Source organism: Equus caballus, chromosome 20 (assembly GCF_041296265.1).
Source record: "Equus caballus isolate H_3958 breed thoroughbred chromosome 20, TB-T2T, whole genome shotgun sequence".
NCBI lineage: Eukaryota > Metazoa > Chordata > Mammalia > Perissodactyla > Equidae > Equus > Equus caballus.
In genome coordinates, this window is record NC_091703.1 from 45,700,810 (window position 1) to 45,728,083 (window position 27,274).

Below are 27,274 nucleotides of genomic sequence, written 5' to 3' on the forward strand. Positions count from 1 at the left end.
AGCTGGGGACGGCCCAGTCCTGGGCCAGCCCCTGAGGGCTGGATTCTGGCTGTAGGCTCTCCACTCATCAGTCTATCCACTCCCACCTCCAGAGTCCAAGGGTCCAAGCGGTGGGTGGGCTGAGCTGTGCTGGGCACTACAGAGGGAGTCCGTGCTGGGGACCTTTGGTGGGTGGGCAGCATGGGATTCGAGGAGCTGCTAGAAGAGGTGGGCGGCTTTGGGCCCTTCCAGCTGCGGAATGTGGCACTGCTGGCCCTGCCCCGCATGCTGCTGCCCCTGCACTTCCTCCTGCCCATCTTCCTGGCTGCCGTGCCTGCCCACCGCTGTGCCCTGCCTGGCGCCCCTGCCAACTTCAGCCACCAGGACTTGTGGCTGGAGGCTCACCTGCCCCGGGAACCTGATGGCACACTCAGCTCCTGCCTCCGCTTCACCCACCCCCAGGCCCTCCCCAACACCACGTTGGAGGGAGAGGGGCAGAGCCCTGGGGAGCTGGAGGGTGAGCCCTCCACAGTGCCCTGCCCTCAGGGCTGGGAGTACGACCGCTCAGAGTTCTCCTCCACCATTGCAACAGAGGTACCCTGGGAGGTTGGGGGACACGTGAGTGGGACAGGCCTGCCACTGCCTTGGGTGGTTACTATGTGGGCACTAGACATGTTACTTTAACTCTTAGAGTCTCGGTTTACCCATCTGTAGATGGAGTCTATGAATTTAGAGCACTGAGCTTAGCTCCTGGCTTTAAGTAAGGATTCCATTCAGGGAGCTGCCACCATCAATTGGGAGGTGATTACGGCGGGGGAGGGCTAAGGTGGCTCCAGGGATTTGGGGCAGAGAGAAAAGAAGGGTATTTCTGAAGTAAGAGGTGGAGAAATGATAAAGGCCTCCTTCTCTCCCTCCTTCTTTTCGGCTGAGATCGGGGATTTCCATAATCCATCTGGAGGTGAGTGCAGGTGGGGGCAGAGTATCTGGGGAGGATCAGGACCCCTGTTGTCACAGTCAACATCTTCTATGGGAAGAAGCTGAGGCTGCAGCTTGACGAGGGGCAAAGTACCCCCCACCCCAGGCTGGGGTGAATAGTTGGGGGTTTATTGTCTGACATAGAAGTACCAGGATGGCACAGTTGACCTCAGGAGGCCCCAGGGCCTGGAGAGGAGGGGTTGGTGCCAGCTGGAGAGGGGCCTGTGCCCATGGGAGGCCCCTCCCTGCCTGTCCTTGCAGTGGGACCTGGTGTGTGAGCAGAAAGGCCTGAACAGAGCCGCTTCCACCTTCTTCTTCGCTGGTGTGCTGGTGGGGGCCGTGGCCTTCGGATACCTGTCTGACAGGTGGGGTGAGGTGGGGGGCCAATAAGGGAGTGAGGTGGGGAATCCTCTCCAACTAGCTGGGGTATGGGCCTAGTCTACCTGTCTTGGGATCTCCCCTCTACAGGGAGCTGACCTTGCATGACCCCTCTGCAGGTTTGGGAGGCGCCGTCTGCTGCTGGTGGCCTATGTGAGTGTCCTGGTGCTGGGCCTGGCATCTGCAGCCTCGGTCAGCTACATCATGTTTGCCATCACCCGCACCCTCACTGGTGTAGCCTTGGCTGGCTTCACTATCATCGTGATGCCACTTGGTGAGGCAGGCGGATGGGCGGAGCCTAGAGGATGGAGGGAGGCAGTTGTCAAGGGTGAGGCTAAACCCATCTGGCCCTTGCTAACTGTCTTCCTCTCTCTGGCCTCTGCCCTGGGCCCAGAGTTGGAGTGGCTGGACGTCAGACACCGCACTGTGGCAGGTGTCCTGAGCAGCACCTTCTGGACAGGGGGCATGATGCTGCTGGCACTGGTCGGGTACCTGATACGGGACTGGCGATGGCTTCTGCTGGCTGTCACCCTGCCTTGTGCCCTAGGCATCATCAGCCTCTGGTGAGGCCCGTGGGCAGCTGCGGAGTGGGAGATACAGCAAGTCAGAGACAGAATTAATCAGAGGCTGAGATTTAAAGACAGAGAGACTGAGAGACGAAGAGAAAGAGAAACAGTCAATGACCAAGAGAAGGCAAGAGACAGAGAGAGAAAGATAAAGAGAGACAGAGATCAATACAAAAAAGATGGCGCTGGACACGAGAAGTAGAGAAACAGAGAACAAAATACAGAGAGACAGAGATGGAGAGACAGAGCCAAGCACAAACTGAGGCCTACACCCTGGAGGGGTGGGGACAGGGGCAGGGCCCCACGGGGTAGGAGTCCAAGCAGAGAACTGGAGGCCAGGCAGGGTGGGCATTTCACTGCTTCCCCAAAATGAACTGGCTTTGGATCATCCCTCTGGGTATGTCTGTATGTCTGTCCCTCCTCATCCTATGCCTTCCTGTCACCTGTGGGGGAAGTGGGGGACTGGTGCTGGGGACTGAAGTCTTACAGGTGAGACCAATTCAGCTGAGCAGAGAAGGGACTCCTAGGCTGTGGGAGCCTAGGCCTGGGCAAGGAAGTGCGGGAAGAGGTGGCTTTTAAATTGGGCCTTAAAAGATGAATGAAAGTTCATCAGGTGAGGAGGGCTTAGGAAGGAGAAGACATTCTAGGCTGAGGGGACTGCAAGAGCAAGAGCCTGGAGGTTGACAGCCTGTGCTGTGCCCAGGAAGGAGATGTGGCTTAGGGTGCTGACTCTGACTGAAGGACCTCCTGCTGTCCCCCAGGTGGGTGCCTGAGTCTGCACGCTGGCTTCTGACCCAAGGCCGTGTGGCGGAGGCCCACATGTACCTGGTCCGATGTGCCAGGCTCAATGGGCGGCCCCTGAGTGAGGACGGCCTGAGCCAGGAGGTGAGGGTGAATGTGTGCATGTGTGCATGTGTGTGTGTGGCCTGTGTCAAGTGTCCCCTTCCTGGGCCCACTGTGTGTGCAGGAAAAGCTCCCGGCCCCCAGTGGAGAGTTCCAAACTCTTCAGGATGTCCTACTTGGCTCTGGTGGGGTGCACCTTTGACTCAGGGCCCACCCTACTCAAGCTCCCATGTGCATCCCCACCCCCGCTACTGCAGAAGGGAGGAATAAAGACCCAGAGAAAGCAATGTGCCTTTGCTAAGGCCTCACAGGCAACACCAATGTCACAAACTCTCTTCCTCTTTGACCAGGCCCTGAGCAAAGTGGCCGCTGGGGAGCGGGGGGTCCGAAGACCCTCGTACCTAGACCTGTTCCGGACACCACGGCTCCGATACATCTCACTGTGCTGCATGGTGATGTGGTGAGGAGGGGGTTGGCCTGGGCCTGGCCGGGTGAGGGTGGGCAGAGGGAGGGGCAGACTCCAGGACCATGCTGCATGTGAGAGGATGAGGGACAGTGACTGTAACTGTGGAGGGCCAAGGATCAGCCTCTGGGGAGATGGGGCTCTGGAAGGTCAGCGGATGGAGCAGGCATCAGAGACGCGTGGGTTAGAATTCAGGCTCTGCCACTTCCTTAGTGTGAGACGTTGGCCAGGGCACTTAACACTGAGCCTCAGTGCCCCTTCTGTAAAGCGGAACGCTGCTAGTTCCTCTCTCACAGGGTTGCTGTGAAGATTAGGTAAAGGCGTTCTGGCCACTGGCACGAGCTGCACATGCGCAGGGGACGATGGGGACAGGGAAGGTCGTGGGCAGCGGGCTCTGAAGCGGGGGGAGGTGGTCCGTCTAAAAGGCCAAGGCTCCCTGAGAAGAGAGGACGAGGAGGGGTGGGAAGGAGAGCCCCTGAGTGGCATCGTGATCCCCCTCAGGTTTGGAGTGAACTTCTCCTATTACGGCCTGAGCCTGGACGTGTCCGGGCTGGGGCTGAACGTGTACCACACGCAGTTGCTGTTCGGAGTCGTGGAGCTGCCCGCCAAGCTGCTAGTCTACGTGTTGGTGCGCCACGTGGGACGCCGCCTCACGCAGGCCGGGATGCTGCTGGGCTCCGCGCTCGCCTTGGGCCTCGGACTGCTCGTGTCCTCGGGTGAGCCCCGGAGGCCCCGCCCACTCCACGAGGCCCCGCCCACTCCACGAGGCTCCGCCTCCTGGCCAAAAGCCCCGCCCTCTCCCGGAAGCCCCTACTCGGGGGCCAGCTAAGTTCTGCCCTCTCCGGAGGCTCCACCTTCTATCCCGGGAGCCCGCCCTCTCCTCCGGGGCCGCTGACTGCTTCAACCCCTTTTTCTCCAGAGGTGGGGTCCTGGGGCGTCGCCCTGGCAGTGATGGGGAAAGGTTTTTCTGAAGGTGCCTTCACCACTGCCTACCTGTTCACGTCGGAGTTGTACCCTACTGTGCTCAGGTGAGGGGAGCCTGGGTCTCAGGCAACCCACCTTGGGGGAGGGCTTGTTAGTCACATCTCTCACCAACACTCCCACATACACAGGCTGCACCCGAGTCCCTCTCACCCGTTCCTTGCGCCGCACCCGGAATACAGAGCTAATCAGCTGTCTGTGTTTACCTAAGTCTGGGAGAAGGCGGGGCATTTTATATTTGCTTACTAAGTGACCCTGAACGAGGTCAGACAACCTTTCTGGGCCTCCTGTAAAAGAAAACAGTCACAAAAAGCCACATCTGCCCATCTCATCCCATTCGCCACCACCCAGGCAGAGCTGCCCTTTGGGGTCGTCTCTGAAAATAAGGCCCGGGACCCTTTCAGCTAGCTGTTGGCAGGTGGGGAGGAGACTTTTAGGCAGCTGCGTATGTTAGACAGCCTTGAGCCTCCTCTAAAAACACGCTAGGGGCTGTATGAGCTGCTGACCCTCTTCCTTCCACACTGCTCTGTCCCCTTTCTGGTGACTTTTCTTTTCCTTCAGTGGTAGTTAACTGGTACTCTATCAGATTGGGGGTCCCATCCTCTGGTGGGTGCTGGCTCGGGGGCCCCTGGCCTGCAGTGGATGGGAAACCCCATGAAAGAAGTCCCAGCTTTCTTGGCCATCTGGGGAGAAGGGGGTACCAGAGTCGGCCAGCCCAGGAGGGGAACCCTGTGAGGCAGGACCCCAGGTAGTTGTGAGCACCAACCCTCTCCCCCATCCTCTCTCTCTGAACAGACAGACAGGGTTGGGGCTGACTGCACTGGTGGGCCGGCTGGGGGGCTCTCTGGCCCCACTGGCAGCCTTGCTGGACGAAGTATGGCTGCCACTGCCCAAGCTTGCTTATGGGGGCATCGCCCTGCTGGCTGCCTGCACTGCCCTCTTGCTGCCAGAGACAAGGCAGGCACAGCTGCCAGAGACCATCCAGGACGTGGAGAGGAAGAGGTGTGTGCACAGGACTGTGTCTGTGTCAGTATGAGCACATGCATGTGGGTATGGGTGCTCAGATACCTGACACATTAGGTAGGATTCAGAGAGGAAGAAATGTCTGTGTGTGTGTATCTGGTCCATGTAAGCAAGTGTGCATGACCAGAGGTATGTAAACTGCATGTATAAAAGTGTACATGAGCCCGTGAGTGTGTACGTGTACACAGGTGCCCAAGACTGTCCAGGAGAAGGTGGATGTATGCACACTCAGGTATGCTTCCACATCAGGGATGTGCACAGGCATGCATGGGAGTCACTTGTGGGAGTGCACATGTTTGCATACCAGGAGTTGGGGAGACCTCTAGGCCAGCCCTGATATGGCAGGCTGGGGTGGTAGGCTCAGGGGCTAAAGCCCACCATTGCTCATGACTCCTTCCTCCCCAGTGCCGTCCAGCCTTCAGGAGGAAGAGATGTCCAGGAAGCAGGTCCAGGACTGAGTGCTCTCAGGGGCAGGCCCTCCACCGAAGTTCTGCAGCAGGGGCTGGGAGAGCAGAAGGGCAGGCCTGCCCAGAGCTGGAGTTGCCACCAGTGCCGCCTCTCTGTGCTCATCCAGCCTTGACTATTTGGCCTCTAGCAAGAGGGTGACTTCCCAGGATGCAGTGGGCTGCTGGAGAATTCTGGCACCCCTCTCATGGCTGGGGGCATTCTGTAAATAAAGGTGCCCCTTGGGTTGGGGCAGCAGTGAGGAGCTGTGGGACGAGCCCTGGATGGGAAGCCACTGAGTTTGGTCCTGGGTTCTGATCCTAGCTTTCCCACTGATTTGCTGTGTAACCTTGGGCATCTGGCTTTCCCTTTCTGGGTCTCGGTCTGTTCATCTCTCAAATGGATAATGAAGCCTCTTAGCAGACCTCACCACACGATCTATCTGTTGTTATGCTCAAATGAGATGCTAAATAAGGTGCTTCTTCTAGACATGGTGCTAAAGAAGAGACTCTTCTCTGATGACTTCTGGTACCAACAGGGCTGGTGGGCATGCTGTCTACTGTGTGGTGCTGGGGGCTGGCCAGGGCCAGGGGACCAGGAGAACAGAGCTCTTTGTTCCATGGCTGGCCCTCCTACCTCCCAGGCACTTTGCAGGATAATGCATTCCCCACCCCCACACTCCCCACCCCCAACATACTGTTTAGGCCTCATGCCCAAAGAAGAGTTGAAGGCATGGAAGCCAACATTTTATTGAAGAAGCCAGAATAAACACAAGTTTTATGAGTACCTTGAAGTTAGAGAATTTGCTGGGGAAAGGGATTGGGAAGGCCAGGAGGCCACCCTTCAAAATGGGGTAGGCTATGTCCCCTGACCAGATAGAAATGGGAAAGGGAGGAGTCGAGAAAGTCTAGACTCCCTGCTCTACGATGGAACCCAGGCCCAGGCCACCAGAACCCCACCTTCCCCCACCCCCATGGGACTGGAGAATTCTGTAGCTCTCATTGGACCATGGAGGGGAGGGTGGGAGGCCTGAGTTGGGGGACATCTCCTGTGAGCATCTCATTTGGATTTTATCTCCACGGGATCATAGATGTAGCAGCCCACATCACCAATGTTCACACCTGGGGGAGAGAACCCTGTCACCAAGGGCCTGGCGGCTGGGGGGTGCTGGGATGAGGACTGGAGGGAATTGGGAGGGGCCTGGGCTGTGTCTGACCACAGGGGAAGTTGTCCACACATCCCCACAGACCCACACGCCATACTTTAGGCCCAGTGTCTGGGGTGGGGCTGCCCACCTTTGGGGCCAAACAGGTAGCCGTAGCAGGGGATGTGGCAGTAGGGGACGCCATCATGCTGGGACACAGAGAGAAAGAGAACTGTCTCAGCTCTGCTCTCTTCCCATCTCCAGCCTCCCTCCTCCCAACATAACCACCCATGCCTGCCACAGCTCACCTCTGCATGACTCCCAGCAGTCAGGGTCTTCCGGCAGCGCTGGCACCTCAGACAGGGTCGGTGCCAATTTCTGCCCAAAGACATCACCTTCTCGGCTGGTGGTGGAGAAAGGTGGTAGTTCTGGGGGCAGGCAGGGAGACCCCCCTGCCTTATACCACCTCCCTGCCTGATGCCCATCCTGTGCCCCCCCCACTCCAGGCTTTCTGTTGTCACTTACCAAAATAGACAGGTTCCTCACAGCCAGGGCACAGTGAGGTCTCCCCAGTGAAGGTCTTCATGTGGGGAGGGCCTTTAAGGGGAAGAGGCCCTGGCTAGGGCTGAAGTGTGGACCAGGCCTAAGCAGAGCCCACCGGCATCGGCCTGCATAGGGCACTGTCCTCTTCCAAAAGCCATGTTCATCCCCATCCCAAAGCCTCTCACTCAGGTGGCCTTGAGTCTGCCTTCCTGGGGCAGAGCTCAGTCCCCTCTGACCCTACCTCCTGCCCTATCTGTAGGAGGGACCACCCGCTTCCTTGCCCACCAGCCCGACCCCGTCAGCAACTCAATCCTCAGGAAACCTGAGCTGATATAGGAGCTGGCTGGGGCAGGGGTATCAGGTGTTGGGGAGCATGGTGTCATTGCCCACTCCAGGGGATGGGAGGGAGGAACAGGGAGTGGGGGGAAGTGGAGGAATGTGAGGGACTGGCCCCATCTCAATGACCCCTCACTTGTAGGTCATTCCTTCCATGGCCCTGGCCTGGTAGAGGCCTGAGTTCTAGGCTAGCTTTGCCTCTGACTAGCTGCATGACAGCACAAAGTCACTTGCCCTCTCTGGGCCTCAGTTTCCACACCTGTAAAATGGGGGTGATAATACCATCAGCAGCTGACATGAGGGAACATAAAAAAAGGAGCCAAGGATGAGAGAAAACTTTGCCATGAACAAAATTGTATGAATGTGAAGCGGAAGACTGGGTGGGAGACTACCACCTGGTCCCACCCGCTGTTCCATCTGGGAAAGGGTCAGGAGGAGGAGTAGCTGGGGCCCAGCCACACTTACTTTTCTTGCCCTGGGGGAGGCCAGTCCTGGGCCTCGGGGGGCTGAAGCTGCTGGGGCTGAGAGGAGTGGTGCTGGCAGGGGTGGGTGTGGGGGAGTTGTAGAGGTAGGAGCCCACACCGCCAATGTTCACCCCTGCAGAGAGAAGAGGGGAGGTCAGGCTTGAGCCTTCCTCTCCCAGCCACAGAGAGGGTTCTCCTGCCCCTTTGTCCCTCCCAGGCTGGTACTTACCCCTGGGTCCGAAGAGAGTCCCATAACATGGCTTGTGGCAATACGGCCTCCCATTGTGCTAGGCACAAGCAAAGGGAAGGGGGTTGCCCAGGGCCAAGGAGGGCCTCTCCTGTGTCCCACAGGCCTTTCCCCAAGATGGGCTGCTGGGTGTGTCCGTCCGCTGTCCTGTGCTGGTTGGGCTGGGAGAGGTGGAGGGGTGGGCTAGCATGCTGGAATTGCCAGTGTGGGCAGGGAGAAAGGGCAAGAGCAGGTGGGGGAGCAGTGCTGCTGTCCTCCCTGTCCCCCCAAAAGGCATGGGGTCCACTGGCACAACTCAGGCTCAGTGGTCTTGGAAGTTGGCTGCTGAGGTTACCTTAGCCAGGGCTGAAACTGGGGGCTGGTGCCTGGGGGACAGTGACAGACACAGGGCTGTGTGCCCTGGCCAGGCCTCACCTCTGCGTGCCCTCCTGGGGACAGGACGCTGTGGCAGCGCTCACATTTCAGGCAGAAGCGGTGCCAGTTCTTGCCCAGGGAGCTCACTTTCTCTGCTGTTGGGGACAGGAGGAACCGGGCTGCGGGGAGCCACGCGCAGCAGCGGGCGCCCTCCTTTTCCCCCTCAGCCCCTCCCGCCCTGCTTCCTATAGACGATGGGGAGTGTCTCTGGGAGGCCAGCTCCATCCCGCTCGAGTGCCAAGCGCCCCACAGGTGGAAAACGGTCTGGGACCACACCGTCGCCAGTTCCTGCGTCCTCACGGAACCCGGCGGTTCACACTCGCCCCATCTTCTCCCCCTCCTCAGCCGGGGCCTCACCGAAGAACACGGGCTGCTGGCAACGCGGGCAGGTCCAGCTCATGGCTCCGCTCAGGGCCGCCGGCGCCGCACACAGGAGGCACAGCTGGCACAGCTGCCGGGGCACCGTTCCCGCCCCTCCGCTGGCTCCGCCCACGGCTCAGCTTCCAGTCTCACCGGGCTGAAGCCGCTGCTCCTCGGCGCCCATTGGCCGCCAGAAATTTAGAACCAATCCACCCGGGGGACGCAAGGGACTTCGCAGTTACTTCCAAACACTAAAAGCCTCTGACCGTTGGGGAGGAGAGAGGGTCCTGAAACCGCATTGGGAGGGGAAGGGAGCGTTGAAGACGCCTGGAAGGGTGGTACTAGTTTCTGGCTTGGTACGGCGAGGAAAAATGTCCAGAGTGTCGACGCCATGAAAACTATTATTTCCCCAAAGCGAGGAGTTAGGCATTCTTTGAAATCATTTAATTCCACTTTGGCAGTTAAGACAACGGAATCTGGAGCCCACCTCTGCTACTTTTTGGCTTCAGGCAAATTACTTAACCTCCCCCTGCCTCCGTTTTTCATCTGTACACTGAGTATGATGATGATAAGTCTCCACCTCATAGAATTATTGTGAGAATTAGATGATACATGCAATTGCCCAAACAGTGCTCGGCACATAAATGCTGTAAAAGCGATAGCTATCATTATGATGAATCTCACAATGAACTCAAGACTCTTAGTTTGAAGCCTCAAAATGTGGTCTGCATACAATGGTTTCCTCATAAAATTATAATACTTATTAAATTTAAAAGTATAATTTAGACGCCATTTACATATTCCTAATTTAGTTTAAGATGTTTTAATATTTGTTAAAAGTAGCTTAGCAGTGCTTCAAAGGACACTTCAAGAAATTTAAACCCACAGACTAGGAGAAAATATTTGCAAACATTTATCTGATAAGGGTCTAGTAACCAGAATATATAAAGGACTCTTACAACTCAACAATAAAAAGACAACCCAATTAAAAAATGGGCAAAGAATTTGAATAGACATTTTTCCAAAGAAGAGAGAGAAACGGCCATCAAGCATGAAACATTACTCATTAGGGAAATGAAAATCAGGACCATGATGAGATGCCATTTTACTGTAATACTGCCATTTTACTGGCAGTAATAAAAAAGATGAGTAACAACAAGTGTCAGTGAGGATGTGGCAAAATTGGATCCCTCATACAAAACTCGTTGATGAGAATGTATAGTACAGCCCTTTGAAAAGCAATCTGGAAATTCTTCAAAGGTTAAACCTTTGACCCAGAGTTACCATATGACCCAGCCATTGCACTCCTCAGTACATACCAAAGAGAAATGAAATCATATGTCCACACAAAACCTTGAATACATGAAGGTTCATAGTACTGCTATTCACAATAGCCAAAAGGTGGAATCAACCCAAAGTCAATCAACTGATAAAAGGATAAACAAAATGTGGTATATCTATGACAGAATATTATTCAACCTATCATAAAAAGGAATGAAGTACTGATGCATAATACAACATGGATAAACCATGAAAACATTAAGTGAAAGAAGCCAGACACATAATACCACATATTGTATGATTCCATTTATATGAAATGTGCAGAATAGGGAAATCCATAAAGACGGAAAGTAGATTAGTGGTTACCAGGAGTTTGGGGGAGGAGCAATTGGGAGTATCTGCTAATGGGTACAAGGTCTGTTTATGGGGAGATGAAAGTGATTTGGAATCAGTGGTGATGGTTGCACAATCTTATGAACATACTAAAAATCAATGAACTGTACATCCTAAAATGGTGAATTTTATGGTATATGAATAATGTCTCAATAATAGTACTGCCTTAAGGGAACTACTTTTTTTTTAAAAGGTAGCTCAGCAAGTGAGGGGTAGGAGACATTGCTGATTGCCTCGTGCCAGTGCCCCAGCAGAGGAGACAATCCCCCGATGAAGTATTGTGGTGAAATGAAGAGTTTTCTGGAGTAAGTTCCTCTGTTTTGTCAAGTCAGTTCAGAAAGGGCTGGAGTGGGTCTGTGTGCTGAACATCACTGGGCTGCAGTGCTGTGCTCTGCTGAGTGAAAGGAGTCCTATTTGTGTCTTGGGAGTTCAAGACCCTCTCTGGACTTCAGTCCCCTCAACAGGGTGATGGGGATGGGACTGGTGTCTATGAACTTCCACTCAACACTTCTGTTTCCTCACTTGTCTCCATCAATACTTTTTGCTTACCAACACTTGTTTTATCTTCCTTGTTGACTTCTTAAGATGGAAGGCTTGCACACTGTGAAACAAACTTTTCTACACTTTCTCACTTTTTTTTTTCCTGAGGAAGATTCACCCTAAGCTAACATCTGTTGCCAATCTTCCTCGTTTTTTTGCTTGAGGACGATTAGCCCTGAGATAACATCCATGCCAATCTTCCTCTGTTTTGTATGTGGATTGCTGTCACGGCATGGCTGACGAGTGGTGTAGGTCCACGCCTGGGATCCAAACCTGTGAACTTGGGCTGCCAAAGTGGAGAACACAGAACTTTAACCAATATTCTTTGGGGCCAGTCCCTCATCATTTGTTCCCATTTTGGGGAATATTTCAAGATCCGTAGTTTTATAACTGTTTCTTGAAGGGCTTCTTTAACAAACTTGAAAAATATTAATTTTAGTCTCCACTGATATTTAACTCTTGTGTTCCTGCCTCTCTCATTTGTTTCTTCTTGAAGAAGGCAGCTCCAGGTTCACTGCCTTCTCCTCTCTTATGACTCTCATGGAGAAGGTCCCACTTCAGGAGGCTGCAAGGACTTCATTGTTGTTATTCTTGGACATGCTGCCTCCTTTAGGAAGGCTGGCTTCATCTGCCCAAGGATCTCTCCTCAGAATTTCCAGGGCACATCAAATAGTCCTTTTCCAAGGCTTCCTAGCGCTTTCTCCATTGGATCACCTTGTACTCCTCAACTCAGCCTCTTAGATGGGTCATCTTTACCTTAGCATCCAGCACAGGGCCCACCATGAAGAAACAAGCATCAAAGTGTGAGTAGCACGCTGCTTTCACACAACTTGCAATGATTCAGTGGGGCAAACGCTTTACTGTCCCATCTTCTGTGGCCTTCCTGTATTTTATGGCCATGACAAAGACAGTATGCCTCATCTCTTCTATTTCAGTGCTTAGGAAAGACTAGCTGAGGCTCCTCCTTTCCCAATATTTGCCATCCATTTGCAGGTACAGCAAATTACATATTCCACTCTTCTTCCTTGCTTGGTTTCCATTATTCTGACTCTAAAAGGGGCTTTGCAAAGAATGCTAAGAGGGAAAATTAACATTTCTTGTAGGAATTCATCTGCAGTTGCTGACAGTGGCTGTTTTAAATACTTTGTGTGACTAAAGTCCCTAAAATGATATTTTAACAAATACCACCAATGGATAAGTCCAGTTGAGTGTAGGTATTATCAATAGTCAGGGTGCAGTTTGTGTCATCTCTTATGAGGCAAACCTTTCTTTCATAAAGATGACAATTCCCTTGGTGCCCTCCCCACCCCGCCTGCTTTTTCCTGCACAGACCTCTGTCACAGTATCTGTAATGCTGTGTTACACTTCACTTGTGTGACTTTCTTCAATTGACAGGATTGATTGAGACTGACTTATCTGTGTATCTACAGCACCAAGTATAGTGTGGGTGCTCACTAAATGTTACTAATATTATTATTAAAATCTCCTACTAACACATTTTTTTTTAAGGATTGGCACCTGAGTTAATATCTGTTGCCAATCGTCTTTTTCTTCTTCTTCTTCTCCCCAAAGACCCCCAGTACGTAGTTGTATTTTCTAGTTGTAGGTCTTTCTGGTTGTGCTATGTGGGACGCCGTCTCAGCATGGCCTGATGAGTGGTGCCACGTCCACGCCCAGGATCCAAACCTGCGAAACCGTGGTCCACCAAAGTGGAGCATGTGAACTTAACCACTTGGCCATGGGGCCAGCCCCCCACTAACACTTTTTACTTCATGTTTTTAAGCTCAATTGTTAGGTACATATAGGCTTTAGGATTGTGTTTTCTTGATGAAGTGACCTCTTATTGTTGTTGTTAGGCTGAAGAAACAAGGTTTTCAACTCTAGATGAGTGGTGGTATAGATCATGACCTCAAACACCAGGAGGAATGTCACAGGGAAGAGGCATCGGGGCACTACTGAGACCCCTGGATAGAGGTCACAGGGAAGCATATTTGATTCAGTCCAAGGGAAGAACCTTCTAACAGAGCCCGAACATGGAGTGGCTGCTTCAGACAGTACTGAGCTTCCTCTCTCTGGATGTTATGAGTAACTCTGGATAACAAACCAACTGATCATCAGTGTTGCAGAAGGGACTCAAGCCTCACATATAGACAGACCTTTAAGATTTCTTTACAATTTGATGATATATGATTCTGTGATTCCATTCCCAAAGAGGAGTTTGAAATCTGTGTCAGTAACAGAGTATTGCTAACATAGTGACAGTGACCACCTATGGAGTGCCAGTCATAGGCACTGTACTTGTTATTTCTGACCCTACAACAACCTGTTGAGGAGTGTAAATGTTACATTATCAACTGTACAGAAAAGAAAGTGGTGTGGAGAGGTTGAGAAACGTGTTCAAAATAATATAGACCCAAGCATTCTGCCTCTCAAGCTCATGCTCTTTCCAATTCTATGGTCGTAAGCATGGTTTCTGCTCAGCTGCCTGTGTGTTTCAGTCTGAAAGGTTATTACACAGCACCTCTGTACCTGAAGACAAGAGGGTCTATCCAGGAAAATAATGGATTGAGATGCAAGAGGCAGGGAAATGTCATTAAATCTTTTCCATAGCTTCTCAGTGCCCTAAAGATAAAATTTTTAACTTGGCTCTAGGACCTTCCATCTTTCCAGTCTTCTAGCTATTTCTCCTGTTGCATCAACCCCTCCAACCAAAGTAATGAGCTTGTTAAACCTGACAAACTCTTTCCTGCCTCAGGGCCTTTGCAAATGCTCTCTCTTTTCTTTTCTTTTTTATTTTATTTTTTCTTTTTTAATTTTTTTTATTTTTTGAGGAAGACTGGCCCTGAGCTAACATCCATGCCCATCTTCCTCTACTTTATACGTGGGATGCCTACCACTGCATGGCTTTTGCCAAGCGGTGCCATGTCTGCACCCGAGATCCGAGCCAGCAAACCCTGGGCTGCCGAGAAGCAGAACGTGCGAACTTAACCGCTGCGCCACTGGGCCAGCCCCACTCTCTCTTTTCTGGGAACTTGCTTCCCTAATATCTTCACCTCACTAATCCATGCCTAACCTCAGCTCCCTCTCACCTCCTCAATGCCAGGCTATTGATCCCAGGTACTCTCTCCTATCACATCCTGTGCTGGAGGATAGAGGGGGTACAATCCATGACAGCTGTGTTTCCCTTGTCTGGGTGCTCAACCAAATGAGGGAAAACAGGCAAACAGAGACCCACCATAAAGGTTAGGTTTGTAGCTTAGTAGGAGAGTAAAATAGGTCTGCCCACTTCCTGCCCACTCCCCCACCCTAATGTAGGCTTTGTCTACCTCATTAGTCTGTGAGCTCCTTGAGGGCAGGCACCAGGACTGCTCTGCCAAGCACCGTGTATGCTTCCAATGCCTTGTTCAATCTCTGGCACAGAGTGCTCAATAAATATTTGTTGGTGAGTGAATGTTAAATGTTATATACAAGTCTCCCTCAAGTGTGAGTAGATGAGTGCTAGTGGGAGAGATGTAGGATTAGGAGGGGACTGGAAGGGGGTGACAGTTTTGTTACAACAAAAGCCCTGGAGCAAGGGAAGCTCAGCTGTCCAGAAATAAGGACTCAGGAATTTGTTTCTTAATATACAAGAGAATAAGTGTGTAATGTGCAAAACAGAATATGACTTAAACTGATCCTGATTATAAATACTAAGTAACTGATAAAGTAAAAAAGAACTGAAAATCTGCTTTGGCAGCAAACCAGTCCCACTAATTATAGTCATTCACAAGAACTTGCTAATTAAGCTTAATTAGCATGTAGCACAATTACACTATGTCTATCATTAAATATATGGCAAATGAGAGAATGTGGGAAAGTGTTATGTAAACTGTAAAGCACCTTACAAATATGGCTGCTGTTATATGTCAGGTTAACACTACAGTGAGTTTTGATTACAACTATAAACTCCACTCATTTTCTATCTTTGCAGACTTGTTCAAGTGCATGGCCATATGCTTGTGACTTTTAAGGCACTATCAAAAACTGTTCCTAGATGAGTCTTTGGAAAGGTTTCACTCAGTTCTGGTATGTTAATGAAAAATCAGTCTTACCTCTTTATCATTGTTTCTTAACCTTTATTAGCCATAACCCTTGTGTTTTCTCAAGCTTTACTTTTTGTGGTTTATATTACTAAAAAACCCCCAAAAGTAAAAATAGAACATACACACAAAATAAAAACAGACTGAAATGCATTCTTAAAAACACACTAATCTTCTCACCTGTAGAGAACTGCTGCTGTGTAATCACACATTATTTATGGCTCTTGCAAGAGTCTATTTGGTTTTTTCCCTTGTTTTCCAGCATCAACTCGCCATCACATGAACCTGGTGAGAGCACTCTGTATATGGCTGCTTGGGGCTATTGAGTGGGCTACATTTTGTGATTCAGTGGTATCAGCTGGACTAATTCAGAGTCAAGACTGCCGGAGAAGACCCCCTGACCCTTCGCCATGGCTGCCTTCAACCTATGAGAAATCAACAACAGCTTTAAATGATGGTTTTCCTTGCAAAGATGGATTTGACTTCTCCAGTATCACTTGGAAATGCATATTTCATCTTAAAATATATAAAAGTAACTACCTCAAGATAATCTGCAGCATGAAAAATGTATCCATAAGCTGGAAATTGAGAAGAAAAAGAGAGGAGTGAAACTTGGTGGGCAGCTTGCTTGTAAATCTGATAGCTGGTGACAATGTTCCCTGGTGAAAACTACCAGTAACTTCCTCATCTTCTTACTAAGGTCTGGGGGGTAATTTTTTACAATATATGAGAATAGTCCTTCCAGGTCATAAGACTATGTTAATGAGACTAAAACAGCTTAATCTTATGAATTCAGATAAATGCAAATACTTACCTTCCTATAGAAGAGTCTTTCAGTTCCACTATGAAGCTCAAGGTCACAGAATCAGGAGTCAAGTTCCAGCCTCTTTCCAAATCCAAAATGACTGGCCTTTCTCTCTTCTTCCTCCAAGCTTTTGGAACAGACAGAGCTATAAAATCTTTATTTCTAATCTCTTACTAGCCCCCTACCACCAAAAAAGGGGCAGGAAAAAAAGCAGTATCTTAGTAGGGACAAGAACTTGAGCATCCATTTCTTGATAAAAAACCACAAAGAAAGCCTAAAAATAAAACAGGCACTGAACCTTTGCAGCTCTATAGAGGACATTTTATTTTCTACTTAGAAGCATTTCCTTTGGAGAACCTCATCTCCCCCCATTCCATATTAATTCAACTTAGTCCTGATTGTTCATTATGGTCGTATGACCAGGGCCTGGTCTGAGTACCTCATCTACCTGGCCACAGTAATTGTTCAGGGATATAAATGTGGCCCAAGTCACACTAATCAACATCCTCCCTGAGACTTTTTGGTGTTATAAGGAAAGATACACTCTCATTTTCTAGATAGAAGCCTATAAGGACCACGGCAGCTTGAGGCTGCAGGGGCTATGTTGCCCCTGAGTGGAGAGAAAATAAGGCCAAGTAGAGCTGAGGGAATGGGTAAGACAGAGTCCTAATGACATCTTTACTTCCTGGATCTAACTCTGCCCCAGTTTCCCAGTTATCAAGCTATAAGTTACCCGCCCCCATTCATTTTTTCTTAAGCTTGTTTGAGTTAGGTTTCTGTGTTACTTACAACCAAGAGAGTCCTGATTAATACAAAATGCACCTTTATACAGGTAGAAGAGCATCTTCTTGTATTTAAGAATTACATCATGTTGTGTAAAGTTCTGACACTGCAGATAGCTTTATATACATATTATCTTTTTTTTTAAAGTTTGGCACCTGAGCTAACATCTGTTGCCAATCTTCTTTTTTTTTCCTTCTTCTTCTTCTCCCCAGAGCCCCCCAGTACATAGTTATATATTCTAGTTGTGAGTGCCTCTGATTGTGCTATGTAGGACGCCGCCTCAGCATGACTTGATGAGTGGTGCCATGTCCGTGCCCAGGATCTGAACTGGTGAAACCCTGGGCCGACAAAGTGGAACACGTGAACTTAACCACTTGGCCAGGGGGCCGGCCCCTATACATATTTTCTTAATGCATGATTTTCAGGATAACCTTGTAAGAAAAAAGGTTAGAAAATAATATATAAGAAATGGATCTTAGACAAGTAATCCAAATAAAAAATGGGCAAAGGATTTGGATAGTTTTCCACAGAAGATATGCAAACAGCCAATAAGCACATGAAAAGATGCTCAACATCATTAGTCATTAAAAAGAAATGCAAATCAAAATCATAAGGAGATATCACTTCACACTTACTAGGATAGCTATAATAAAAAAATGAAAAACAGAGGGTAAGTGTTGGAAAATATGTGGAGAAAATGAAACCCTCACATTTCTGTAGGAATGTAAAGTGGTGCAGCTTCTGTGGAAAGCAGTTTGATAGTTTCTCAAAAAGTTAAACACAGAGTGATGTCACAGAAATGTCAGAGCAGAGAGCTCCAAAAATGAGACCCTCCACTGAAGCTATCATTAAGCTGGTGAAAACTGATAGACTCAACTTTTTCAGAACTCTGGAATCTAATAAAAAACTTACAGTGGAGTCCAACCAGTGGTGTGTCTGATGAAAACAGAAGCTGCTAAATTTCAGTAACAAAGAGTTGTGGTTTTTCCCCCCCATTCCCCAGCTTGGTGGTGGCCATGGGGACAGTCGCCCATATTCCTGGTGTGGCTTGATAGTGCCAGGGGAAGGCAATATGCACACTGTTCTCAAAAGATTGTGGCTGTGAATTTTTCCCTATCTGGTAGTTCCCTGAGGGACCCATGCTGAGGCTGACTTTTGTTTTGCCCCACTCAGGCTGGAGCAGTTTTCCACGTAGCATCTATTGAAAGCATTTAAAGATATGGACTGCCAGAGGCTGCTTGGAAGGCAGTGGGGACAGCGAATGGAATAAGCAGTAGACAGATCAAAAAGCCTGGAAAGGAAGAGACTGAGGAGGAAGATACATGGGGAAATAAGGACTCTGAAGGGCTAACATATGATAGGGAGATCCAGTCTTCCATGTTCATGCCCAGGAAAAGATGCATGTTCAGAAAAGACCTGAGAGGACCCTATGCTAGCATTTTTGGCTGGTCTTTGGCCTCCATGCCACCAGGAGGTGAAGGCTAAGGCAGAGTTTTAGACAAATCGGCTTAGTACTGAAGTAGTGCCCAAGCTCAGGGCCAATCTGCCAAGACCAGGAGAGGTATTTGTTTGTTTGTCTGTTTTCCACTCTACGCATTTAAGGAAATCTCTGTCACATAACTGACTGACTGCTGAGATTATGGAACAGAGATTTCAGTGACCACACACAAGAAATACAGTCTTAGCAAAAATAGTTTGGAAGAGCAATAAACAAATGGATGACTATAGCCTTCAATAATCAACAACAACAAACCCTGGGAGGATGATCTGATTCCCAGATTGATACATTATAATATTCAAAATGTCCAGTTTCAAACAACAAAAAAAAATCACAAGGTGTAAAAAGAATAAATAAAGTATGGTTCATTCATAGAAAAAATAAGTTTATAGAAGCCATCACCAAGGAAGCCCAGATACTGGACTTACTAGACAAATATTACATCAACTGTCTTAAAATATGCTCAAGGAGCTAAACAAAACAACGCACAAAAAACTAGTGGAAACCAGGAAAATGAACAAATAAAGAATATCAATAAAGAGATATAAATTATAAAAAGAACCAAATAAAAAATTCTAGAGCTGAAGGTTACAGTAGCTGAATGAAAAACTTACTATAGGGGTTCAACAGGAGATTCAGGCTAGCAGAAGAAACAATGAGTAAACTTGAAGATAGAACTATTGAAATTATTCTGTTTGAGTATCAGAAAGAAAAAAGAATGAAGAAAAATGAACAGAGCCTAAGGGACCCATACAACACCACCAAGCAGACCAACATATGCATTATGGAAGTTCCAGAAGCAGGAAAGAGAAAGAGGCAGAAAGAATATTTGAAGAAATAAATAATGGCTAAAAACTCCCCAAATTCAATGAAAGACATAGATCTACACATACAAGAAGTACAACAAACTGCAAGCAGGCCAAACTCAAAGAGATCCACATCAAGACACATTATAATCATACTGTCAAAAGACAAAGACAGAGAGAGAATCTTGAAAGCAGCACAAGAGAAGCAACTCATCATGTACAAAGGATTATTATTCCATAATATTCTTCAATAAGAATAGCAGCTGATTTCTCATCAAAAGCCATGGAGGCCAGAAGGCAATGGGGTGGCAATTTAAAGTGCTAAAAGAGAAAACTCAATCAAGAATTCTATATCCAACAAAATTATTCTTCAAAACAAAGGGGGAAATTAAGACCTTCCCAGAGAAACAAAGGCTGAGGAAGTTCATTGCTAGTAGACCTCCCCTACAAGAAATGGTAAGGAGAGTCCTTTAGGCTGAAATGAAAGGACACTAGACAAGAACTCAAAGCTATACAAAGAAATAAAGAAATCTGGTAAAGGTAACCACACAGGTAAATATAAAAGCCAGTATTATGTATATTTGGTTTGTAACTCCTCTTTTTGTTTCCTATATGATTTAAAAGACAAATGCATAAAACAATAAATATATGTTAATTAGCACACAATGTATAAAGATGTAATTTGTGACAAAAACAACATAAGGAGGGGGATGAAGCTATATAAGAGCAGAATTTTTGTATACCATCAAAGCTAAGTTGGTATCAATTCAAACTAGATTGTTATAAATTTAGAATGTTAATTATAATCCATATAGTAACCACTAAGGAAATAAATAAAAATATAGAGAGAAAAGGAAATGAGGACAGAATCAAAATGGTACATTGGAAAAAATTTAACCAAACAAAAGAAGACAATATTGGAGGAGCTGAGGAACAAAAAAGAAATAAGACAAGACATAAGAAAGCAAATAACAAAAAGCCAGAAGCCCTTTCTTACCAGTAATCACTTTAAATGTAAATTGATTAAACTCCCCACTAAAAGAATCTGGCAGAATAGATTTTTAAAAAAGACATGATCCAACTATATGTTGTCTACAAGAAACTCATTTTAGATCCAGACACACATAAGTTGAAAGTGAAAGGATGGAAAAAGATATTCCAAGCGAATAGTAACCAAAAGAGAGTTGAGGGGGCTATGCTAACATCAGACAAAATAGACTTTAAATAAAAAATTGTTACAAGGGACAAAGAACTCATTATATACTGATAAAAGGGTCAACTCATTAAGAAGATATACCAACTATAAACATATACATACCAAACAGAAGCTCAAAATATATGAAGCAAACACTGACGGAACTGAAGGGAAAAATAGACAGTTCTACAATAATAGTTGGAGATTCCAATACACCACTTCAATAATGAACAGAACATCTAGACACAAGTTCAATAAGGAAATAGAAGACTTGAACAACACAAAACTAACCAGACCTAACAGACATTCACAGAATACATCATCCACAAACAGCAGAATACACATTCTTCTCAAGTGCACATAAAACATTTTCCAGGATAGATCATAGGCCACAAAACAAATCTCAATACATTTAAAAAGAGTGAAATCATACAAAGTATCTTCCCCAACCACAATGGAATGAAGCTAAATTAATAACACAAGGAAAACTGGAAAATTCACAAAATGTGGAAATTAAACAACAGATTCTTAAGTAATCAATGGGTCAAAGAAGAACTCACAATACAAATTATAAAATACTTTGAGATGAATGAAAATAAAAACACAACACATCAAAATTTATGGGACACAGTGAAAACAGTGGCAAGAGGGAAATTATAGCTGTAAACATTTTTAAAAAGAAGATCTCAAACGAACAACCTAAGTTTACATCTCAAGGAACTAGGAAAAAAAGAGCCAACTAAATCAAAAGATTGTAGGAGGAAGGAAATAATAAAGATTAGATAAATGAGACAGGGAGTAGAAAAACAATAGAGAATCAACGCAACCAAGAGTTGGTACTTTTAAAAGACTGACAAAACTGGCAAAACTTTAGCTAAATTGGCTCAGAAAAAAAGAGAGAAGATGCAAATAACTAAAATCAGAAATGAAACTGGGACATCACTACTGACCTTACAGGGGAAAAAAGATCATAAGATAATACTACAAATAATTGTATGCCAACAAATTAAATAATCTAGATAAAATGCAAAAATTCCTAGAAACATATAAATTGCCAAAACAGACTCAAGAAGAAATAAAGAATCTGAACAGACCTATAATAAGTAAAGAGATTGAATCAGTAATCAAAAACTTCTCAACAAAGAAAAGTCTAGGACCAGATGGCTTCTCCAGTGAATTCTACCAAATATTTAAATAATTAACACCAGTCTTATTCAAACTCTTCCAAAAGACAGAAGATGAGGGAACACTTCCTAACTCATCTATGCGGCCTGAGACCAAAGACAGACAAAGACACCACAAGAAAAGAAAACTACGAATCAACATCCCTAATGAATATAGATGCAAGAGTCTTCAACAAAATAGTAGCAGACCAAATCCAACAGCATTTTAAAAGGATGATATACTATGAGTAGGGAGGATTTATCCCAGGAATGTAAGGGTGGTAAAACATAAGAAAATCAATTAATGTAATACACAACATTAACAGAATGAAAGAAAAAACCCACACATGATCATCTCAACATAGAAAAAGTATTTGACAAAATCCAACACCCTTTCATGATAAAAACTCTCAGGACACTAGGAATAGAAGGGAACTCCTTCAATATGATTAAGGGCATTTACGAAAATCCTACAGCTAACATCATAATGGTAAAAGACTGAAAGTTTTCTCCCTAAGATCAGGAACAAGACAAGGATGCCACTTTCACCACTGCTTTTCACCACCGTACTGGAAGTTCTAGCTAGAACAATTAGGCAAGAGAAAGAAATAAAAGGTATCCAAATTGGAAAGGAAGAAGTAAATTATCTTTATTCTCAGATGTCGTGATCCTGTGTATTTAAAAATTCCCAAAGAATTCACAAAAGACCATTAGAACAAATTAACAAATTCAACAAAGTTGCAGGGCATAAGATCAACACATAAGTCAGTTGTACTTTGAATAAAGCACCTGCAATGAATAATCCTAAAGAAAATTAAGAAAAAATTCCATTTACAATAGCAAACAAAAGAATAAAATATAAAGAAATAACTTTAAGCAAGGAGGTGAAAGACATGCAAAAACTACAAAATACTGCTGAAAGATACTAAAGAAGACCCAAATAAAGGGGAAGGCATCCAATGTTCATGACTGGAAGACTTAATATTGTTAAAATGGCAATACTATCCAAAGTATCTACAGATTCAATGCAATCCCTATCAAAACTCCAATGACTCTTTTTGCCAAAATGGAAAGGCCAATCTTCAAATTCATATGAGACTGCAAGGGGGCCCAAATGGCAAAACAATCTTGAAAAAGAAGAACAAAGTTGGAAGACTCACACTTCTCAATTTCAAAACTTATTACAAAGCTACAGTTATCAAAACAGAGTGGTACTGGCATAAGGACAGACATATAAGCCAAAGGAATAGAATTGAGAGTTCAGAAATAAACTCATCCATCTACAGCCAACTGATTTCCAACAAGGGTGCCAAGACCATTCAATGGGGAAAAAAGTCTTGAACAAATGATGCTGGAACAACTGGATATTCACATGCAAAAGAATGCAGTTGTGGGGGCTGGCCCTGTGGCCGAGTGGTTAGGTTCGCGCGCTCCGCTGCAGGCAGCCCAGTGTTTCATCGGTTCGAATCCTGGGCGTGGACATGGCACTGCTCATCAGACCACGCTGAGGCAGCGTCCCACATACCACAACTAGAAGAACCCACAACGAAGAATATACAACTATGTACCAGGGGGCTTTGGGGAGAAAAAGGAAATAATAAAATCTTTAAAAAAAAAAAAAAAAAGAATGCAGTTGGACCCCTACCTCACACTAGATACAAAAAGGAACCAAAAATGGATCAACAACCTAAATCTAAGAGATAAAACTATAAAACTCTTAGAAGAAAACACAGGGGTAAATCTTCATGACCTTGATTTTGGCAATGGATTCTTAGATATTACACCAAAACCACGAGTAATAAAAGAAAGAAATAGATAAAATGGACTTCATCAAAATTAAAATCTTTTGCGCATCAAAGGACATTATCAAGAAAGTGAAAAGACAACCTACAGAATGGGAGAAAATATTTGTAAACCATACATCTGACAAAGGTCTAGGATCCAGAATATATAAAGAATCTCTACAATTGTATAGCAAAAAGACAACCCAATTAAAAAATGGGCAAACAATCTGACTAGACATTTCTCCAAAGAAGATATATAAATCATCAATGAGCACACAAAATGATGCTCAACATCACTGGTCATCATACCTTACAGGGAAATATAAGTCAAAACCACAATGAACTACTAGGATGGCTATAATATATTTTAAAAAGGAAATTAACATATGTTATGGATATAGAGAAATTGGAGCCATTCACTGTTGGAAGGGATGTAAAATTATTTGGGTACTGTGGAAAACAGTTTGGCAGTTCCTCAAAAAGTTGAACATAGAATAACCATATAACCCAGCAATTCCACTTCTAGCTATAAATGTAAAAAAACTGAAAACACGTACTTAAACTAATACTTATGCATGACTGTTCAAAGCAGCATTATTCACAAAAACAGCCAAAACAACCCAAAGGTCCATCAACAAATGAATGAATAAACAAATTGTGGTACACACACACAATGGAATATTATTCAGCCATAAAAAGTAATGAAATACTGCTACATGCTATAACATGGATGAACCTGAAAACCATTACGCTAAGTGAAAAAAACCAAACAGAAAAGGACACATATTATATGACTCCATTTATATGAAATATCCAGAATACTTAAATCCACAGAGAGGGAAAGCACATGGGTGACTGCCAGGGGCTGTGGGGAGGTAGGAATGAGAACTGACTGCTTAATGGACACAGGGTTTTATTTTGGGGTGATGAAAATTTTTTGGAACTAGACAGAGGTAATGGTTGCACAACATTGTAATGCACTAAATGCTACTGAATTGTTCACTTTAAAGTGGTTAATTTTATGTTATGTGAATTTTACCTCCTTAAAAAAAGACTAAAATCTGAGATAGCAGTCAAAACAGTGGTTACATTTTGGGAAAGTAGTGACTGGAAGAGTACATGAGATGGGTTTTAGGGGTGTCGGTCATGTTTTGATTTGGGTGTTGGTTACCCAGGTGTGTTCACTTTGTGAAAAGTGTTGAGCTTAACATTTGTGATGTGTCCTTTGTTTTTTTTTATATGCATCTTATACTTTAATACAAGATTTTACTTTAAAAAAAGTTAGAGTTACCATATGACCTAGTATATACCCAAGAGAATCGAAAAACATCTGTCCACACAAATACTTATACACAAATGTTAACAGAAGTATTATTCACAATAGCTAAAAAGGGGAAAATAACCCAAATGTCCATCAACTAATGGATAAACAAAATGTGTTTATCCATACAATGGAATATTATTCAACTATAAAATACAATGAAGTACTGATACACGGTACAACATAGATGAACCTTGAAAACATTAAGTGAAAGAAGCCAGACACAACAGACCACATATTCTATGACTCCATTTATATGAATTGTCCTGAATAGGTAAATGGAGACAGAAAGCAGACTGGTGACTGCCAATGGCTTTGGGGTAGGGAATAACTGGGAGTGTCTGCTAACGGGTATGTGGTTTTTTAGAGAGATGATGGAAATGTTCTGGAATTAGTTAGTGGTGATGGCTGCATGACCTTGAAGATATTAAAAACCACTGGATTGTACACTTTAAAATGGTGAATGCTATGTGAAATTTAATGTTATATGAATATTTCAATAAAAAAGGAGATCTTAAATATTTTATCATTCATAAAATATGTGAACTCTAGCATATCAAATAAAAGAAGTCCAAAGGGAAAAACTTATTCTAAAAAATCTTCCCTTTCCCCCTGCTCATCCCCCAGATAAGCACATCTCAGAGGTGGACCTCAGACACCACTGAAGAATGGAGGTCTAAGCAGCAAACGGGGGGCTGGTAGGTAGGTGAGTCGCAGTTAGGAATGAAAGTTGTGACCAACAATCTTAATTGTCCCCAAGCAGAGGAATGTGGTAGCCGATGAGAAACAGATCTTGGGCTGCAGCAAGGGAGAGAAAGTGGTGGTGACAAAGTGTTGGCAGCCCTGGCACCAAGCTGCTTTCCACTGCTTCATCAACAGGGTCATGCCTTAGGAATGAGTAGTCCTTAACTGACAGACGCTCAGCAGCAAGAGGACCTGAGATACTTCTTACCCCTTACTTCTTATTCTATTGGTGCCTTTGGTGGAATATTATGCAGTTCTTTATATTTGTAGTGTTATGAGTAGTCCCAAAAGTTACCCAAACTATAGATTTATTTGGGCAGTAAATTAGACCTCTAGGACTCTAAAAGTGCCTGGATTATAAATCAGGAACAAAACTAGGCTAATAGTTTTAAGGGTAAATCTTGGGCTGGGGTAGCCCTGATTTAAATAAATCTCAGAGTTTAAAGGACTTTTAAAGGCCAGCTAAATTTAATTTGGTTCTGATTCTCATCCTTACTGTGTTTCTGAGCCCACAGGCCCAAAGTATAAAAGGGAGTAAAAGAAGCACCTATTGGCATTTTAGATGGACAGAGAATAAAGTGTTTCCTTGAGATTTTGAAATGATGCTTCCCTGCTTCTGTGTACCAGATGTTTCAGTGTGTGTAAGAGAGGTAGTAAGACTAAATAGAAGCTGGTAGACAGCTATCCTGAAGTCTGAAATCCCAGGATTTTTCAAACACCCCCTTTTGTGATTGTTTCCCCTTCCTTGAGCCTCCTTTGTCTATCCACATCCCTCTCCTCTAAGGACGTACCCAGTTTTTACCTTGATTCTTGTGTGGACCAGTAAGGAAGGCTGAAATCAAGATACGAGATGTTATACTTGTGGATGTTCTACATTTGGGCCCAGGGCCCAGCAAAGAAGAGAAGATCTGAACTTCAGTTTTAACATAAGTATTGCGGCACAAAATGAGAAATGGAACTTAGGAGATAATTTGAGATGAGGAGTAGCAAGCTTAAAATAGATACCTTCTATGCCTATCCTCATCTTGTTCCTCCTCTACTGGTACAAATATACTGATATACCTAACATATTTGCTCACCCAACTCACCATTTCCTGGCAGGTAAAATGACAGGGGCTTCTCTACAACCCATTTCTGCCCCAGCAGCCATATACCCACCTTCTGGAACTCAGACCCTAGAGGTGACTGTCTAATGGCCCCTGGTCTCTGTGGCTTCTATCCTGCCTCCCTGGGGCAGAGATGTCTTCTGTAGTTCTTCCTTCTGGAAATCTGAAGACTTCTGAAACCACTCCTGAAAATAAAGGAAGATGGGTGGGTGAGAGTCAGTAATGTCATCATAATCGTCCTTATAAAGGTCAGCTATAGGAGGGCTGGATAGAACTTTAGCAGGGGCAGAGTTTCAGAGAGAAGATGAAAGAAGATAATAGCTCAATATGGTTGATTTTCTCTCTTGGCTATCTTTCTTTACATCCTCTACCATTATGTAACTCTGCCTCTATTTTCACCCTGCTCATTCACTTTCCTTAAACATGCTCATTTCCCTTATTTTCTAAAAAATTCCTCTCTTGCCTGATCCTCCACAAATGGAAGGAACAAAAGCCTACAAAGCTTTCAATCAATACATCTAGGTATGAGTTATCTTCTTTTTGCATACAACAAAGACTTTGCGATATCTTTTGTATACCTGCATTACAGTAAGCTTTATGAAAATAGGTATCTTGA

General features: G+C 45.6%; 2 protein-coding genes and 1 long non-coding RNA gene across 14 annotated transcripts; 2 read left to right on the top strand and 1 right to left on the bottom strand.

Moving 5' to 3' along the window:
- Positions 1-69: 69 nt before the first annotated feature.
- SLC22A7 (solute carrier family 22 member 7) lies at positions 70-6,438 on the top strand. 2 transcript variants are annotated; one of them, XM_014734437.3, is made up of 10 exons: positions 70-573; positions 1,216-1,319; positions 1,452-1,606; positions 1,727-1,895; positions 2,660-2,783; positions 3,092-3,201; positions 3,706-3,920; positions 4,124-4,232; positions 4,981-5,187; positions 5,614-6,438. In XM_014734437.3, exons 1-10 carry the CDS (start codon positions 181-183, stop codon positions 5,786-5,788), a joined length of 1,761 nt encoding a protein of 586 aa, XP_014589923.1. In that variant the 5' UTR covers positions 70-180; the 3' UTR covers positions 5,789-6,438. The 2 variants fall into 2 exon arrangements, with proteins under 2 accessions (XP_014589923.1, XP_023480739.1); XM_023624971.2 differs by lacking the exon at positions 4,981-5,187.
- On the bottom strand, positions 6,386-26,843 carry CRIP3 (cysteine rich protein 3). 11 transcript variants are annotated; one of them, XM_070244590.1, is made up of 11 exons: positions 26,711-26,843; positions 16,268-16,385; positions 15,994-16,031; positions 15,634-15,878; positions 8,801-8,895; positions 8,369-8,426; positions 8,141-8,272; positions 7,322-7,393; positions 7,105-7,199; positions 6,948-7,005; positions 6,386-6,773 (listed from the first exon to the last, which is right to left on the bottom strand). In XM_070244590.1, exons 8-11 carry the CDS (start codon positions 7,380-7,382, stop codon positions 6,712-6,714), a joined length of 276 nt encoding a protein of 91 aa, XP_070100691.1. In that variant the 5' UTR covers positions 7,383-7,393; positions 8,141-8,272; positions 8,369-8,426; positions 8,801-8,895; positions 15,634-15,878; positions 15,994-16,031; positions 16,268-16,385; positions 26,711-26,843; the 3' UTR covers positions 6,386-6,711. The 11 variants fall into 11 exon arrangements, 10 of the variants coding, with proteins under 10 accessions (XP_070100691.1, XP_070100692.1, XP_070100694.1 ...); XM_070244591.1 differs by lacking the exon at positions 15,994-16,031; XM_070244593.1 differs by lacking the exons at positions 15,994-16,031; positions 16,268-16,385; positions 26,711-26,843 and having other exon boundaries at positions 8,369-8,547; positions 15,634-15,772.
- On the top strand, positions 9,361-15,439 carry LOC111769333 (uncharacterized). The gene is made up of 3 exons (XR_002802287.2): positions 9,361-9,516; positions 11,028-11,139; positions 15,345-15,439. It is a non-coding gene; the product is annotated as an uncharacterized lncRNA (long non-coding RNA).
- Positions 26,844-27,274: the final 431 nt, after the last annotated feature.

What these genes read in the sequence shown, in the direction of transcription:
- SLC22A7 (XM_014734437.3), top strand. Translation starts at nt 181, where the DNA reads ATGGGATTCGAGGAGCTGCTAGAAGAGGTGGGCGGCTTTGGGCCCTTC. An exon ending in CCTCCACCATTGCAACAGAG is followed by an intron (nt 574 to 1,215) that starts GTACCCTGGGAG and finishes CTGTCCTTGCAG; the next exon opens with TGGGACCTGGTGTGTGAGCA. An exon ending in CTGTGCTGCATGGTGATGTG is followed by an intron (nt 3,202 to 3,705) that starts GTGAGGAGGGGG and finishes GATCCCCCTCAG; the next exon opens with GTTTGGAGTGAACTTCTCCT.
- CRIP3 (XM_001501931.5), bottom strand. Translation starts at nt 9,200, where the DNA reads ATGAGCTGGACCTGCCCGCGTTGCCAGCAGCCCGTGTTCTTCG. An exon ending in CTGCTGGGAGTCATGCAGAG is followed by an intron (nt 7,006 to 7,104) that starts GTGAGCTGTGGC and finishes TCTGTGTCCCAG; the next exon opens with CATGATGGCGTCCCCTACTG. An exon ending in CTACCTGTTTGGCCCCAAAG is followed by an intron (nt 6,774 to 6,947) that starts GTGGGCAGCCCC and finishes TCTCTCCCCCAG; the next exon opens with GTGTGAACATTGGTGATGTG.